Here is an 18409-nt window from a genome sequence, read left to right on the forward strand (position 1 = left end):
AAGAAATGACGGTTCGTCGCGAAAAACAGTCCGACTGGCAACTTCCTGAGCGAGAGCAACGACGAGCGGTCAACCAGGCATGGCGATAACGTCTAACATAACATAACCCATAAAAACTACACATAGAATTGTATAAATATCAGCGAGTTTGATGCTATGATTTAAACCATGAAACCTTCGGGGAAACAACCAGGTCCCTGATTATAATAGTAGCGACTATAAAACCGCGACGTTTGTCCAAAAGCAGCAGTAGAGGACCAAAATTTGGGGGGGGGGGGGGCATCTTTAATGTGAGTACAATAAACAGAACTATGGTTACATTAATAAGCTTACTGTAATGCGTAATATCCTAACCCAAAACTGCAAGTAAGAACGGATACCACGACCCCTGGGAAATCCGGCTAGTTAGTCGGAACGCAAGTTAGAGTAGTCTCTACGGGGACAGTATTTATGGTCACACTGGAAAAAATTGGAAATTAGCAACGTTTTATCAGTGCATTTACACAATTACCGTGCTTATTTGATTGAGTAATAGTTATATGCACTAACATACTGGCGTCTTAAACAGCACAGTGTCCGCTTATATAAGGTAAGCTCAAGTTTACGTTTAAATGACGCGTCTTAGTTAGCCGAGTGTGTTAGCTTTGCTCTAAGATGAGTTAGCATTAGCTGCTGGGACGTTACACCTACACAGTATTAGATCGCTATCTCGCCCGAACAGAGCAGTCGGTTCTGCAAAAAAAGCCGCTGCTCTTCCAGCACAAGTCACAGATGGGTCTCAGCCCGTCCCACCTCTGCCGCTCATGGGCCGTGGAGGTTACCGCTGACCCTCGGGGGCTGAAAATGCGTTTGTTGTTGTGTAATTAGCTAGCACATTGGTCTGCTAACATAGCCGACAAACAGTAACATTTTTTGTGGATGCAGTAATGCAGCCCAACAATAAGCCGTCTGACGACAGGTGCTTGATGTTAATCTTTTAAAAGAAAAATGCATAACATCTTACAGAGGTGGCTGCAAGCTGTCGCCATCCCGGGCTTAGAAGCCTTTTGGAAAGAGGGGGAGGGGGTTCGGGGTTTTTCTCCCGTGTGAATGAATACTCGTATTAATTTCATCTATGGACCCGGAAGGTAATAAAACAAGAAATACGAAAGCTGAAAACGAAGTATATAAGAACTGAACCTAATTTCTGTCCTTCAGACAGACTGTAAACGCTAAACTTGTGAAGTTCTCCGGTATCAGACATCAGGTCTGCAGCCTTGACTTCACCTAGTGAACACGTTTTTTGTTTTTTTTGTTTCTTTTTTTATTTTTTGCAGAACTTAATAACAGCTTCATTATCATTGAACATGTACCGCGCTGTCCTCTAATTGTTGACGATCATTGTACGATTGAGTCTTTTAAAAACGTTTAATGTAGTTATGGCTTTTGGATAAAAGACGCACAAAACAAAATCAAACCTTTGTTTTTTATGTCCTGAAACGTCTGGGCTGCAGTTCAAACTGAATGTGTCAACAACGGGATGCCTTTTTTGTGATGCTCTGGGTTTTGTTTTTTTGTTTTTGTTTTTTTTAGTTGATGTTAAGTATAAACCTCTTTTAGAGAAGGGAGACCCTTTGGAAAGCTTTCCTCTCTACCGCTGTGCAGCTAACCACACACAGTCACAGTATAATGAAATTTATAAAAGTATAATGCATAATGAAAGGACACAAGTTTTGGGATGAGGCAAACTTATTGCAGGATTATTTAAAAGAATTCAGATTTCTGTCTTAGATTTTGAAACAGTTGAATGTGTCCTTTTTATGGCCTATTTCTCCTTTGAATAGTGTTTATTGCTCTATCATTGCAAGATTATGAGATGGAGAGAGGAACAAATCCAGGTTAAGTAAAGAGGAACCACAACTCAATGGCAAATAAGTTTTTTTACACTGTTTTAACAATATTTACTGTAAAAACATGTAAAGGTCTCTGTAAAATACATAGCTGCTCTTGGTTTGTAAATATATGTCTCAAAGTGCACAGCACTGTGAAAAAGTACTTTCCATCTTTCTGATTTTGTTTTTTTGCCCCATTCTTCTTTGTAGAATTGTTTTAATTCAGCACAGTGGAGGGTTTTTGATCATAAACAGCCTGTTTAAGGTGATACCAAAGCATATCGGTCTGCTTTAAAATAGTTTTTCACACAGGGCAGGTAGGTTTGGATAGCTTTCTTTCTTTAATAAAAGCATTTTGAATTTACTTTGGTTAATATATATATTTTTTGGATTATCTGAAACATGTATGCAAAAATCAGGAAGGGGATAAATACTTTTTCATGTCACTGTACATTCCACATGTTCTGGTTCCAACAATGCAGGGGATTTCTTTTTTCTTTTTTTGCTAACTTATCACCTTTGTTGTAATGTAAAGATTGGATGTGCCTCATTATTGCAGGGCTCCTGATGAAGGTGTGCAGGTAATACTTTGAGAGCCCCGTAAGACGCCATGTCTGAAGAGGCAATTTCAGAAAGTGACCTGGAGGCCAGCCTTAACAGTGAAGAGGAGTATTTAGAAAATGAGGAAGAGGAAGACAATGAAGACATGGAGGAAGATGAGGATGAAAATGATGGAGATGATGAAGACGACAGTGTTGGTATGTGACAAATTAACTTTGTGCTTTTACCTCTTAATATTCAGATTCATTTCAGGCATCAAATTCAGCAGTTTTGTTCTCTTAAGCCAAAGATCTGTAGCAAATATTAACTAGTATTCAACTTCATTACTGGCTGCTCCCTTGTTAGATCGACCTGCGAGTGCCCAGAGCCGGACAGAAACGGGTCAGGATGACAGGGACTCCACCTCAGCTACCTCCGGAGAGCCTTCTTCCGAGCCTCCATCTCAGCCTGCATCCCGCCCATCCTCCAGGGCCCCTTCCAGACCTGCCTCTCGTTCTCCAACAAGCCCAGAGAACTCGAGCAAGAGTGGGCCGCCTTCCAGCAAAACAAAGAAACAGAAAGCCTCTAAACTGAACAAATCCTCAAAGTCTCTGAAAGGCTCCAAACCTTCAAAGCCATCTAAGCCTGCACACATGAGGAAGAATATCAGGTACAATTATGTTTCTATGATTTCTAGGTATATTTCCTAATAAATCTTTGCTTGTGTGTAACCAGAAAGTTTTCTCTGTGCTTATAGAAAGCTGCTGAAAGAGGATCAGCTAGAGGCTGGAACCAAGGCTGCTCAGCAGGAAGAGATGGAGAGGCGGAAACGTCTGGAGCAGCAGAGGAAGGACTTTCCTACACCAGCTCCAGCTGTCCCTGACTCTCAACTAGGTGACTTTCTAAGACTGAATTGTAAACAGTATTTCAGTTTGGCAGCTTTCATAATACTCAGTTTCTAAGTTTCCCATTCCCTTTCCATCTTTCCAGCAGTGGAGACTGCTTCAATTTTAGGAGAAGTGTCTCACTTAGTCCCTGGTCTCCTGAGCAAGCAGGATGTGATCTGTCTGGACAGCAGTGGTGAAGAAGATGAAAAAGCGGAGCCAACGTTGCCCGGACTTCCCATTAGAGATGGTGAGATTGATGATAGTTCTGTGCAGTTGTAATTTCTTATTTCCAAGTTAATTTCGATGATACTAACCCAATGTTTACTTCACCAATGACTTCACAGATGTAATTGAGCTCAGTTCTGGGGACGAAGACGCCCTGCAGATAAGCAGTGAGTCGGCTGATGAAGATCCTGATGGTGCCCATGGGACAGAGGAGAGCAGTGGAGCACACATCAACGATGATCTGAACCTGCCTGATGTTCAAGGTCGAGTGCTGGTTAATATCAATCACCCTGCAGAGGAGAAAGACATTTTCCTGGCCCCACAGCTGGCCAGGGCTGTCAAACCTCATCAGGTATAGCTGCCATCTCATATAGCTCATATGCTTGCAGAGCATAAATCTTTGGTAACATTAAAAAAAAAAAATCATAGTCCAGCTTGTTTTATTGCTTAACCTTTTCTTTTCTTCATCTCTAAGATCGGGGGAATCCGGTTTCTCTATGATAACCTCATTGAGTCTCTGGAGCGCTATAATACCAGCAGTGGCTTTGGCTGCATCCTTGCTCACAGCATGGGGCTGGGCAAAACATTGCAAGTCATTTCCTTTATTGACATCCTGCTGAGGAACACTGAGGCCCACACTGTGCTTGCTATTGTCCCTGTGAGTAATCAGTGTATACGGGGTTTAAAAAAAAAAAAAAAGTAGTTATGTAAGTTGCACATTAATGTTTCCTGAAATAACAGTTATGTTAGGATTAAAGTAACATTCCACATTTTTTGTTTCCTTCATACAAGGTGAACACACTTCAGAACTGGCTAACAGAGTTTAATCTCTGGCTCCCACCTCAAGAAGCCCTCCCCCCTGACACCAACCCCACATTCGTCACTGGCCGCACATTCAAAGTTCACATTCTCAATGATGAGCACAAGTATGTAACTTAGTGATTTGTGTGCACTGTGAAATATTTGAGCTGTTTAATCATGTTGACTATGTGACCTGCAGAACAACGCTGGCCAGGGCCAAGGTTGTGGAGGAGTGGTCTAGAGATGGAGGTGTGTTGCTCATGGGTTATGAAATGTACCGGCTGCTGTCCATGAAGAAGAGCTTTGTGATGGGCAAGAAGAGGAAATCAAAGAAGCCTGCCGGACCAATCATCATTGACCTGGATGAAGAAGACAGACAGCAAGAGCTCATGAAAAGTAAGTACAAGTATAAGGAGCCGTTGGAAACTATACAAACATCTATGTAGATGTTCCTTGTCACTCTAACACTGTTTGAGTCATTGAATTGGACCTTATGACCATGATCTGTTAATTGTACCCGCGGCTATACAAGGAGTCATATTGTACTACTTAATGTTACTTAGCACAAGTTCTCAGGTATCTGTGACTGTGCACAGCACCCATACAGTGAGTGAACGTGCCTTTCTACCCATGCTTGTTAACATTAGCTGATAACTTAGCACTCCCTCATCTTATCTAAATAAGTCACTTAAAGCTCAGAAAAAACTTATGGCAGCAGCGATAAAGCTAAAGCCGAGACTTCTAAACGAGCCAGTGACATGCTTCCATCTTTTGTATGCAGTTTACACTTTCATCTGTTTAATTTTCATCCTTTTTCTTCAGGTATTGAGAAGGCCATAGCACGGCCCGGCCCAGACGTAGTGATCTGTGATGAGGGCCATCGCATTAAGAACTACCACGCCAGCACATCCCAAGCCCTAAAGAACATCCGGTCCAGACGCAGGGTAGTTCTGACAGGTTACCCCTTGCAGAACAACCTTATCGAATACTGGTGCATGGTGGACTTTGTCAGACCTGACTTTTTAGGCACACGCCAGGAGTTCAGCAACATGTTTGAGCGTCCAATCCTAAATGGTCAGTGTGTGGACAGCACTCCTCAAGATGTTCGCTTGATGCGCTACCGTAGTCACGTGTTGCATAGCCTGTTGGAGGGCTTTGTCCAGCGGTAAGCTTTCAGTCAGGCTCAGAAATTGAACATTGTGAAAACGAAGCATACTAATATGGAAGTTGCTTACCTCACCACGTTCACGGGAGTGCTTTTTTTGTTTGCAGACGAGGTCACGATGTGTTGCGAGACCAGCTTCCCACGAAGGACGAGCATGTGATCCTGGTACGGCTCTCCCCCATTCAGAGGGCACTCTATACAGAGTTTATGAAACGCTTTCGAGAAGCAGGGAACACAGGCTGGCTCGGCCTCAATCCACTCAAAGCTTTCTGTGTTTGCTGCAAGGTAAGACTATGGATTTTTTATTTTATTTTTATTTTTTACTAAAACCCCTGTTTACATTGGGGAGCTTTTTTTTTTTTCTTCTTCTTCATCTTATCTGAGTTGCTAAGTCCTGTGTCGTCGTCGTCATCATCATCATCATCTTCTCCATCTAGATCTGGAATCACCCAGACGTCCTCTATGAAGCCCTGCAGAAAGAGAATCAGGCCAACGAGCAGGACCTGGACCTCGATGACATCACTTCAGCTAGCAACCCTCGCTGCCCTGCACCCGGTGCTGGCCTCAAATCCAAAGTAGCAGACTCAAGCAACAGTAAAGTCAACAGCACTCTGCCACCACTCAATTCCTCTCAGGACAGAGCCAATCAAGTCATCACATATGAATGGGTATGTCACGAACATAGAGCTTGGCATGACATTTTTAGTGTCACTGTTTAACAAACACACAGTTTAAAATATGCCAGCAGCATGCCTAAAGGTTTGTTCTATACTTTAGGCAAAGGACATAATGTCCAACTATCAGACAGGAGTTCTGGAGAACTCTGCCAAGATGGTTCTGCTCTTCCATTTGATTGATGAGAGTGTGAGGAGAAGAGACAAGATTTTGGTCTTTAGGTAAGTCCTCTGCCCCATGCACAGGGCATTAAAGACAAATCCACCAATAAGAAGCTTATAGAAGACACTGACTGCAGTTTGCCTAATTAACCTCATTTTTCTAGGTTTTCTGCGTCTTTTCAGGTTACTTTAACAATTACCCCACATTCTGAACTTTCTTGAAAACAAACCAATTACTGGTCATAGCCATAAAAGTAAGCACACTTACTTTGCTTAGCCCTTACAATCTGTTTTTGCTGTATTTCCATTAGCCAAAGCTTGTCCACCTTGACGGTCATTGAAGACTTCTTATCAAAGAGACCCATGCCGCAGGGCATTGCCTCCACTGATGGCCAGAGCCAGAACTGGGTTCGCAACCTCAATTACTACAGTGAGTCATCCAATCTGTGCCCTCTGCAGAAAATGCGCTCTTCAACACTGAAACCTCAAAGTTGTGATTGCCTTTATTGATTTGGTGTCCCTGGCTGCAGTTTCTATAGTATTGGATTCCTCCACTCATTATATTCTTTTGTGGAGAAGACAATGTATTCTATAGGAATTTGATGAAAATGTTCCTAAACTCAGTATCTCTTCTTCACTTCACAAGTTAAAGTGTGTTCAGGTGTTTCACTGTAAAGAGATGCTATACCCCTGCTTTGTGTGTCTGCAGGACTGGATGGAAGTACATCTGCCTCAGAAAGGGAGCGGCTTATTAATCAGTTTAATGATCCAGAAAACAGCTCAACACGGGTCTTCCTGCTTTCTACCAGGTATAAATCTCTGCATTCGCTTCATTTTTTTCTCTCTCACCTTTTCTCATTAATTATTTATTTAACATTTATTTGTTATTCTTTTTTTGTGTATTTCAGAGCGGGCTGTTTGGGGGTAAATTTGATTGGCGCAAATCGCGTCGTCGTGTTTGATGCATCGTGGAACCCCTGTCACGATGCCCAGGCTGTGTGTAGGGTTTACCGATATGGTCAGAGAAAGCCCTGCCACATTTACCGCCTCGTCTGTGACTTTACCTTGGAGAAAAAGATCTACGACAGACAAGTCTCCAAACAGGGCATGTCGGGTAAGGGATTTCTTAATCTGAACAAGAGCTGTTAATCGTTACAGTGGACAGGTACTTCACTTGAGCCCTTATAAAAGCTCTGGTCTTGCCCCAGTTACACAGACCTAGAGACCAAGTAGCAACCATATACTGAAATGTGTGTTCCCTGACTGGTTGGAGTGTGCTTGTTGGTACTTGGTGTGAAATTGATCCCCAAAGCCAGAGTTACACAGGCCTAGAGACTGAGCAGTGATCTAGTGATAGCAACGGGTTACTGGCAGTTGCTACCAAGGCACTGGTTGCAACAAGGTGTATGGTGCTGCACCAAAAATTTTCTTGCCATTGCTTTTCTTTGTTGCTTTGTTACTAACATCGACTGGTATTTCTCAAATGCTGAAACTTTGTTTCTGGGCCTTTAAAGACCGTGTGGTTGATGACCTGAACCCAGTGCTTAACTTTACTCGTAAGGAGGTGGAGTCGCTGCTGCACTTCGTTGAGGAGGAGCCTGAAGCTGAGAAAATCCTTCTAGAATCCCTGGCAGTATATGAGCCAGTGATATCTCAAGCTTGTCAGCTTTATCCACGTCTCATCTCCAAGGTACTGTTGCAATAAAGTTGTTACTTATATTCCACAGACTCAAAAGCACCTCCTATTTCAAAGTACAGTAGGAGGTGTAGTTAGTGGAATGTTGTGCTATGATATATTAAAAGAAAACTGTCAAATTTTCAGATTTTGCTATTGCTTAACTCATTCACTGCCAGCCATTTTCAAATCAGGTAACTCCCCACTGCCAGGGTTTTTGAGCATTTTTACTCATTTTTGAAGAGCCACAGAAAACTGTGTGTTATGATCATATAAACACTGAACCTACCAAAATGAAGAACAGACTCTCTTCTTACATCCAAAAAAAAGCTTGTTTCTACCATTTTCCATTCTTTAGTAATCAGCTGTAGAAGAGAGGTGGGTTCCACCAAAAATGCCTGTTTTGACCAAAAAAAGGGAGAAAACGAGCTTTTTGTGAAAAATACATTTCAAGCAGAAAAGTGCCTTTGACACTAATATTTCTTGCTTTGTGACACCTCTAACATATAAAATAGTTTTTCACTTCTATAAAACAGAAATAACACTGAGAAAGTTTATGTTGTATCAAAACAATTTATTTACAAATATATGAAAAAATAAAATTCACTGACAAGCTGCCCGAGGTTGTATTCTGGCCCCTCCCATTGAAAAACGTAATTGACGTCTATAGACGTCAATGGCAGTGAATGAGTTAAGTAAGAATATTAAAAAAAAAAAAGAAAAGGGGGGGGGGGGGAAAGCACCTCCTATTTCAAAGTACGGTAGGAGGTGTAGTTAGTGGAATGTTGTGCTATGATATATTAAAAGATAACTGTCAAATTTTCAGATTTTGCTATTGCTTAAGTAAGAATATTAAAAAAAAAAAAAAAAGAAAAGGGGGGGGAAAAGCAGTGGTTCTTTTTCTTATAAGCTGACTGTAAGTCCAATAAAAGCTCCCAACAAGAATTAGTTGCCAGCCAGCTCTCCTGCTGAGTTACAGCTGAACCACCGAAGAGCAAAGTCTTAACTGTGCGGTGAATGAGTAAGCAAAAGAAAAATCCATCCATCCATTCATTTTCTTAACTTCTTTACCAGTTCAGTGTCATATGGGGTCTGAAACCCTATCCCAGCTGTCATAGGACGAGAGACAAGGTACACCCAGTTTATCGCTGGGCAAATACAAGTTGGGATAGACAACCATTCATGATCACATTCACACTTATGGCCAATTTAGATCACTAGTTGACCTAATAACTCCTGATACTGTGTAAGGAGGCCATTTTTAAAAAAACATGGTACTCAGAGAGTCCTGATTGACTGCCGAGCGTGTGTGGCATGTGAGAGAGCTGCCTCTTCATGAAATGCGGCATCGCTGATATTTGATTCCGTTTCAATTAATTTCAACAGCTACCTTTCCACCACGAGTCTCTGCTGGTGGACCGGAAAGAGTCGAAATTGACCAAAGCAGAGAAGAGAGCTGCTAAGAAGAGCTACGAGGATGAGAAACGAGCCTCTGTACCTTATTCCCGTCCATCATATGCCCCCTATTACCCAACCAGTGATTATCCGCTCACAAACATACCAGCATTTACCCAGCGTGGATGGTGAGTGCAAGTCTACAGTGTTTTGTTTTGCATTCATTGAATGTTAGTTTTTGATTTTCTTTTGAAGTCATTACTACACTAAGTATCTTGCATAATATAATTTAAAAAATCACTCCAGGTTCAGCAAAGTCTGAAAAAAAATGGTAGCTTTGATTGCCTCTTTTTTTTTTAAATTCTAACTGCGTTTCTCATCTCTTTCTAATGAATTTCCAAACTACAACGTGTGTGTGTGTGTGTGTGTGTGTGTGTGTGTGTGTGTGTGTGTGTGTATTCGTGTTCAAGTTCATCTAATAAGTTCAGCCTTCATATTTGCAGGCGTCCCATGACACGGCCAGATGACAAGCCCGTGGCAAGTGTCAGGCCAATTCAGTCAACACCAATACCCATGATGCCTCGCCAGGTCGGCATGGGCATGGTTGGCTCTTCCGGCAGTCTCCCTGTCAACTTTCTCCAGAAAGCCGGTGTTTACGTGCAGAGGATTGTCACCACAACAGGTTATTATGATGTTTTTAATGTTTAAATCACAATAAATAAATAAATGATCAGATATTACATCCGCCATTTGTCTGGATTCACAGATATAGTGATCCCAGGAGCCAACAGCTCAACAGATGTTCAAGCTCGAATCAGCGCAGGAGAGAGCATCCATGTTATCAGAGGATCTAAAGGTTGGTTCAGTGCTGTGTTAAGAACTCTGTGCATACAAACACTCATTTAAACGTCTCTCTTCACTTACTCTTTTCTGCAAAGCAGGTACCTACATCAGAACAAACGATGGACGAATATTTGCCATTCGATCTGGAAAGATCAGTCGACCTGTAGCCGGGGGTTCTGCTGCTTCAAGAGGTAGGGGTTTTCCTCTTCATTCAGATGTTTTGTCTCATTCATAAGACAAGTATTTCTTATCTGATTAATCAGTGGAATAATCAGTAGAACACTTGATTTCTAAAATAATCGATAGCTGCAGTCTTACACTTAATCAAATTTAGATATTTCTCTTCCGGTCTGTAATGCTGTTTATCCATCCAAGTTGGGTACATCAGACACAAGGCCCAGGGAACAAGGCCAGAATTGACCTGGCAGGGACTCCAGTCTGGCCCACCTGATGTGATTGGAGCATCTAAAGGAGGGCATAAATATTGGACTTTTAACAGTATTGTTATATAGCATTTCCTACGGATAAAGACCTCCCACATGGCTATTCATGGCCTCCTGAGAACCGAGGAAACGACTAACTTTCAGTTGGCTGGTTCTCAGAAGGATAGTACACCAAAGTAATTGAATAATAAATAAATAAATAATTTTAGATGACAGTGAAAAACTGGAACTTTTCTATCTACAATAGAAAATGTAGTTTTGTTTTGCTTAGTTTTTTTTGTTTTTTTACAAAGTGTAGTTAATGTGCAGTTAAACTTCCTTAGTCTGATGGAAAAGGGAGTTTCTTTGGTCTTGCCGACTTAATATCAAAGTGGGTTGTATGTGGCCCTCGATGTAAAACAAGTTTGACATCCCTGATCCAAGTCATTTAGGTAAGACGGAGAGTATGTAGGACCTACTTTCTTTTTGGATGTATGTCTTTGATTCTTTGAGGACCACATTTCATCTTGTTCCATTATATTTAAGAGAAGTTGGACAAACTGGGGAACTGTAGAAAAAAAGGTGAATTTGATTTGAGGGTGAACTGTCCCATTAATCAGTGATCACATTTGTGCAATGCACTACATTAAGTTTTTTAACAAGATTTTCAACTTATAACTTTGTCATTTTCTTTTCAGGATTGACCTTTCAAAATTAAATTCCCCAAAGACGGGAACCCTGTATAAGACCCCTGACATGTCTGCATTTCTGTCTTCTCTACAGACACCCAGGGTTCGGGGATCCGACCAGTCAGTAATGGCTGTTCTTCCCCTGTGGATCAAAACCAACGTTCCCCCAACGACGAGCAGCGACCCTCTTCTCCCTTAGGCACGGAGATCCTCAGAGAGCTCAGCCATTACACCTCATCCACAGGCGACGCTGCTGCTGCTGCTGGAGCAGGGAACGATTTGGCGTCGCCGTCAGACATGTCATCTGTGCCGTCGGGAGATGGAAATGCTTCACAAAACTTTCAGGCCCGCGATCTCAGTAGGCTCGGTGACGACCTTCTGAGTTCATCTTTAGAGATGCGAGGCACCAAACGCAAGAGTACTGAAAGTCAGGGAAACGCACAAATGGGAGACAAATGTACTTCTGCTGCAGCTCATTTCCCTGCGCTTTCAGGTGGGCTCAGTTTTCCTCCAGTGGGTCTGAACTCATCCCTACTTGGGAACCTTGGTCACATGAGTCACCCACTTCTAATGGCTGGTAGTGGTGGATCATCATTCCTACAAACACCAGGACAAACACTGGCTGACCTACAGACCATATTTCCCTCTGCAGGCACAGACCTACTGAGACAACCTGCCACAGGGAACGGGCACCTTCCCACCCCCTCCTCTTCCTCTCTGTCCACTATTTTCTCCTCTGCCTCTACGACCATTCCTATGTCATCTACATCCTCAGCAACAACTTCTTCCTCCCTACCATCTGGTTCTCTGCCTCGGTACTTGATGAACCCCAACATGGCTGGCCTGCTTTCACCAAGGTTCCCCCTCACCTTCAGTCAGCCATTGCTCTCTGAGCCGAGGTTGTTCTCCACGCCTCTTCTCTCAGGGTCAGGGGGGTTTTCTGCACCCAACTCCAGCTCGGCTACATCCAGCTTCCTGTCCCACTTCAACAATCCCACTTCCAGCCTGTTGGGGGCAGCTCTGACCCAACCAGACAGACATCAAAGTACAGAGAACGGCGGTGACAGTTCAGATGATGATGTTATTGAGGTGACAGGACAGTAAGTCAGGAGTCTCAGAAAGTGCTGGCAAGGCAGTTACACACATACACACCTGTTTAACCTAAAGTGCATTAGGAATGGGAATATTTAAATCTTTTATGCAACTAAATCAACGAAATTCTGTTGTACCCCCCAAAGTTGCGTGCTATTTTCTGAATTTGCTCTCAGAATGCAAATGAAGAGAAAAAAGTGCAACTTGATTAGATTGAAATGCATAAATAATAAAACGTCTCAGGAAGGATTTATGTTAATCCTGAACCTCTTAAATAGAACGAAGTTACCTGCTTTGACTTTATTTGGCAGTGTTTCACTTATGACCGAGCAAACAGTGGAACTGAATTCCCATTTCTAATGATGTCATTAAATGTCACACATCAGGACGCACACAAACAGCTCATACCTTATTGACTTTCCAGAGTCAAGAGTTACAAAATCCTCATGCTGACTGTCCCAAGTTGTTGAGCTGGAGCAGCAGAGCAGTGGGAACAGACCTTTGTCATACAGGGACCAGCCGAATCTTTCAGGGAGGCAAAACAGCCTCTTTGTGCTACGTTTTAAAGCAAGGCTATGCCTGCAGTTTTCTTTCCTCTGACTTCAAATGAAAGTGATTTGAAACTTTTTTTTTTTCATGGCCAGTTTCTTATTAAAAAGTGTAACAAAACTGGAACGCTACATGCCACAATAATGAGTAACACACAGTAGCTAATGGGTGGAGGGGATTGTGAAAATCCCCAATATATTGAGATGATTCTTCAAGGCTCACCTTTAACAACAGGAATTTTAGGCTTTCAAGCATATTTTAGTCTTTAGCAGTTTGATAGACATTGTAGCTCCCCTGTTAAAGGATATGTGTGATACTATAATTGAACATGTTGATACTTTGTAAATAAACAGTCATTATCATTGTTTATATTGGAAGTCAATACTGTGCAGTGTGTAGATTTTGGTCGTAAGGAAATGGTTTATTAATACGGTGACAGTCATCATGATAAACCCACCCTGAGGATGCTGGGGAAGCAAATTTCTGTTTAACTTTGTATTTTTTTTTTTCCCTTAAAATTAAAGTGAATGTACTATCATGCTAGCCTTTGATAACACAGGGGCAGGGACATGGATTTGGACTGTGTTCTTTCATTTTTAGCCTTAAATAGACACAAAGGGGTCTTCAGTCTTAGCATTTATCTTATTTTTTACAAATCCGTCCTACTGACATTTAGACCCTCGGCGCAAAACTCAAAATACAAATTTAAGGTAGATTTTGACTGGAAGCCAAAAGGAGCTCAAACCAAGGTTTAATGTTGCTAGCTTATTCGCAGAAGCCTGTCATTTCTCCTCCATTGCAGTTCTTACTGAAGTGTCCCCACCATTTAATTCACGACTACTCAGTGAGCTTACACAACATGTAATCTCAGCTGCAGTAACTGTATTAGGGTTTTTCTTTCTGAGAACAAACGTTACCTGAGCTATAGAAACCATTGCATTCATGCAGCCTGAGAGCATCAAAATGTCGCTAACGTAGCCACCAACCATCAAACTAGATGTAACTACCCTTTCGGTACAACCGCCTGTGACTGTGGCAGAACCGGGTCAGGTGATATGGTGGCCTTACAAAACTGACAGTGCCATAATGTGGTAGCTTTTCACCTCAGTGCAGTGCAGTGTAAGTAGCTTCTGTCAGTAGTGTCAGTCAGTGTAGATATGCAGTGCTTTAGGGAGTTTGGGTCTTCACTGTTCTCCGTAGCCTTGTGTGTCTGTGTTATCATGTCACCTTGAGCTAATTAGTTTTAGGAAAGTCGCTTTCCTATGTTGGTAAACTAGGCTAGATGCAGTGCTTATTAGCCTTTAGAGACACTGGATAACCTGAGACAACAGTTGAGTTACGTTATTCGTATGCGTTTTTTTCTGGGGATCTTCTCTCTCCCCTGTTGAGTGTTCTTTATTTGCTGCAGGCTTCCTCTGTCAGCTTGGATACTTTTTTTTTCCTCCCCCTCCAGTTTTTCTTGAACACATCTTGGGAACTTGTGATTTGGTTTGTTTCCAATTTAAGGTAAAGCTAGCACTTTGTAAAAGGACCATATCCGCTTGTGAGCTGTACAAGGTACAAAATAATGACCCCGTGTCTTTGTTACGTCTTCTCAATCAGTTGGAAATGCTTTACATCTTTTGTTCTTTGGAATATTTCATTCATTTGCAAAAAAAAAAAAAAAATCTTTGGTGTTCACCTGGCACTCGTGTCCCTCATTACACTCTAAATATCGGAAATGTATTTATTTATGATGGAAAATGTTGTTTTTGTAATTACATTTTTTACCTCTTTTTTTTTTTTCTCGATTTGTCCCATTAATGGCTGATCCAGTCAGATTTTCATACATGCAGCCTAAACCGAAGCAAAATATGACTGTGTTATCAATGTTATTTTAACAATAAAACACTCTTCTATCGCAGTGTCAATCATACACAAATACATTTATTTTAAAAGCCATGATGTATCCAAATGTGACAGTACAAACAATCAAATGACAGGATCATCAGTAACCTGAGAAGAGGTCAACGTTATGTCAGGTCAATATACAGTATATTATGGGCTTTTAATAATATTAAAATATTAGGTATTTGCTTATCTATAAATGAATGAAAACTTTAAAATTTTAAAAGACGGGGAAACACCCTTCAACTATATTGAGAGTGCGGATTTTGCAGAGGGCAACCTGCACCTTCCATGTTTGGAACACCACAAACACCAGTTGATCCAAAGAGAGCATAAACAAGTAAATAAATGGTGTGTGTATATATCCATACATGTATATACACACATATCATTCTTTAAAATCCCTTATTGAATAAGTACTAGCTCCAACATTCCACCCTTTGCAAGCTTGAGATCTATGTTTGTTGGTTTAAAACTGCAACATTTTCTACTTAACACAAAAACTTTGATCGTTAAGTTAAAGCTAACATGAAGCAGCAGAAACTAAACAAACAAGCCAGACAGCAGCTTTGGTAGCATCTACCCCAAAATTAGAGGCCAACTGGTGTCAGGTTTTTTTAAAGAACAATACAAATGCTGATAGTTGATATAAAAATCTAATATCCAATAAATGTGCCAATATTTCATTTTCTTTCAACATTTAACGTTGATGTGTAGTTATTTATTTACTCGCTTGCACTCTTCTCGACACTCAAAATATAAAGGCTGCTTCCTCTGTCTCATCTTTAATTCTCATTTACTGGCTATTACAAATGCTGATAGCATTAAGATCAGCAAATAGCTGATATTTGTTGATAACCCAAAATCCAACAAAGACTACATAAGACATGACCTCAGTGTCTACAATTGCAGCTCTTGTTCCATGCGTATTGAAAAAGGATTTCATAAATCACACATAGTGCCTTTTCTTCTTCAAAAACAAACAAACAAACAAACAAAACATCAGGGAGGCTCATGGCAGCAAAAACCAGCACCTTTTGCCCTCCATGTAAATCAGTTTAAAAACAAACAAACATCCAACTCAAATAAGTTTAATCTGTGAGGCTAGCTCATCTTAAGTTCTTTTACATCCTCATCAGGACTGGAACCGTTTTTTAGCCATGTAAGATCTGGAGACTTGGTTCATTATGACCAAGGCACTGAGCACCAGGCAGAGTGCTGACAGGTACCAGATGTATTCTCTGACAGCTCCAGCGAACCACACAGAGCAGAGGCCCAGGAGCATGCTGGCACTGCCAAGCAGGTAGGTGATGAGTCCAGACGCCGCGTGGTAGCGCTTGAGTTTGGCGAGGGACCAGCCTTTGGCTAGAGAAGGATAACTGAGAGGCATCGCTGCCAAGGACTGCGCAATGACCACACACACTGTCAGCAGGCCCAACAGACCGTGCCACGAGGTGAAGTGGGGTTTACCACTCAGGTGTTTGTTATAAAAGATGGCAGCAAAGCCCAGGACTGCACAAGAAGCACAGAGGCCCTGCAGGAGCCGGTGAACACCACCTTTGGTTTTGTGTGAAAAACTTTTGATAGGAGAGCCCTCAGGTGAGAAGAGGAGTATAGCTTCTGTCATGAAGAAGGAAAACTGGAGGGAAAGGACATTACCTGAGTCGTTGGCAAATTTGATCAATTAAAGAATCTAAGAACATTTTAACTGTTTAAACTTACAGCTAGGGTCATCAAGAAAGGATGCCAAGAAAACCAACCTAAAACAAAACAGGAAATCAAATTAAATGCGATGCAATGACGGGCACTGCTGTAGAAATGTGTGATTACTTAAGGCACTCACTTGTACCGGGTCGAGAGAGAACTGAGATGAAGACAGCGAAGCCAAAGCAGATGAGGTGGGTCAACACAACAGACGCTGTTCTGGTAAAGCCATAAAGCCGAGGCTCTGATTCAGGCTCTTTCTTGTGAACCATGTCTTTAAAATTCACTCAATCGCCACAATGTGACCGACGTGAACTCGCCGTTAGTTGAATCAATGAGAAGCGGAAGTGACGATGGGCCAAAAGTCCTTGCGTTGTCTTCTTTTGCTGCTCCACTGTTTTATTTAACAACCCGGCACAAACAAAAGCCTACATTAGTAATTTATTAACATGTCCCTTGTCGTGACGTCAACACACGTCAAGCGTTGGTGTTTTCCGCCGGCGATGATAAGACTTCCGGCTAGGGTTTTCAAAACAAAGTACGTTGGAGCACTTCCACACAAACGTTCATCCGGAGACTCTGTAACATGTCAGCTGATTTACCTGAATCTGAAATCCCCACATTGTCAAATAATACAATAAAGATTTTCGTTATTAACATCTGGTCCGATTGTGTCAAATTTGACACGGTTCTTCTACTACTATTATTTCTTCTTCTGCTTCTTCTTTTTCTTTTATTTTAGCTGCTCCCTTTATGGGTCAGAGTCAGATTTATTGTCACATCAGAGATTAGCAAAAGTAAAAAGTGGGTGAAAAACTTTTTGTTTCAGAACAGATCAGCAGAAACACAGTGAGACACCACATTTTATATATGCTCAAATGCATTAGTAAAAGTGCATATGTCTGACATCAAAATAGCAATAAAAATAAAAGTAAATTAACAGGTCGTAATTTATTCAGCAACCTGACAACAGTCGGAAAATAGCTCTTTTGCATCCTGGTCGTGTGCCTGAGGATGCATTTATAGTGTTTCCACATGATGATGATCCACTGTTGTTGACTTTTCCTTCTCGCAGCTTCACATCAAGCACATGCCCAAACCAGCGCAGCCTTGCTTCACTAACTCAACCTGAGCTGGTCTCACCCATTTTGTAAGGGTCCCCTTTCATTCTTGCTGCCTGTCCATCTGTCACAGATCATCCCTGATACTCAACTTCATTATCTCTCTTATGCATTATTGTTTTAGAGGGTTGACCCCAGGTATTCACACTCATCCACTTTCACTGCCTCTGCTCTTTGCAGATGTTACACCTGCTTCCCTCTCTGTCACACACATGCATTCTGTCTCAAAATTCACACGCAGCGCATTCCCCCTAAATATTGACTGAATTAGCCTCTCAAACATGTATGTTACACAGTCCTGCACATAAACACATTTATCCTTATCCTGAATTAAATCATGTAAGTAAATAAGGTTATAACATACCAGATGGAGCATTAACCTTGGGTTCTGTAAATGATCTATTGATATAGGAGCATCTCCACAAGAGTTTTCATAACAATCGTTTCCTTGGCTTGTCTGATCTGAAAAATACAGACATAATATTTTTAGTCCACCAGCCCAAGATCTGAGCTTTGTCTGATTAACCTGTAGTAGTCTGTGCAAAGACTCAGAAATAACTCAAATCCAAATAAAACGGCAATCTTGTTACATGGTAAAGCTTTTATTCTGAAACCGAAATTCCCACAATTCCTTTCATTTTATTCTGACCAGCTTAACCGCCGGCTTCAGTTGCTAGCTGACGTGGACAGAGCATTGTAGTACAACC

The 18409-nt window shown here is 41.6% G+C and overlaps 2 protein-coding genes across 7 annotated transcripts; one reads left to right on the plus strand and one right to left on the minus strand.

Moving 5' to 3' along the window:
• Positions 1–107: 107 nt before the first annotated feature.
• rad54l2 (RAD54 like 2) lies at positions 108–13565 on the plus strand. Of its 6 annotated transcripts, none has more exons than XM_085456820.1 (22): positions 108–290; positions 2431–2629; positions 2778–3081; positions 3169–3305; positions 3402–3545; positions 3643–3875; positions 3999–4181; positions 4316–4449; positions 4524–4720; positions 5147–5489; positions 5597–5774; positions 5927–6157; positions 6267–6385; positions 6637–6755; positions 7035–7134; positions 7234–7439; positions 7840–8015; positions 9387–9583; positions 9899–10077; positions 10162–10251; positions 10334–10429; positions 11444–13565. In XM_085456820.1, the coding sequence occupies exons 2-22, from the start codon at positions 2482–2484 to the stop codon at positions 12451–12453; spliced, it is 4524 nt and encodes a 1507-aa protein (XP_085312946.1). In that variant the 5' UTR covers positions 108–290; positions 2431–2481; the 3' UTR covers positions 12454–13565. The 6 variants fall into 6 exon arrangements, with proteins under 6 accessions (XP_085312946.1, XP_085312945.1, XP_085312948.1 ...); XM_085456819.1 differs by lacking the exon at positions 108–290 and adding an exon at positions 399–589; XM_085456822.1 differs by lacking the exon at positions 108–290 and adding an exon at positions 399–589 and having other exon boundaries at positions 10337–10429.
• A 1331-nt stretch (positions 13566–14896) lies between these two features.
• Positions 14897–17086, minus strand: cyb561d2 (cytochrome b561 family, member D2). The gene is made up of 3 exons (XM_085456827.1): positions 16721–17086; positions 16600–16637; positions 14897–16516 (listed from the first exon to the last, which is right to left on the minus strand). Exons 1-3 carry the CDS (start codon positions 16851–16853, stop codon positions 16013–16015), a joined length of 675 nt encoding a protein of 224 aa, XP_085312953.1. The 5' UTR covers positions 16854–17086; the 3' UTR covers positions 14897–16012.
• Between the last annotated feature and the right edge of the window lie 1323 nt (positions 17087–18409).

The sequence above is a fragment of the Copadichromis virginalis genome, linkage group LG5 (assembly GCF_057382275.1).
Source record: "Copadichromis virginalis isolate Kocher_CV1m ecotype Utaka linkage group LG5, C_Virginalis_male_GT1.1, whole genome shotgun sequence".
Lineage (NCBI taxonomy): Eukaryota > Metazoa > Chordata > Actinopteri > Cichliformes > Cichlidae > Copadichromis > Copadichromis virginalis.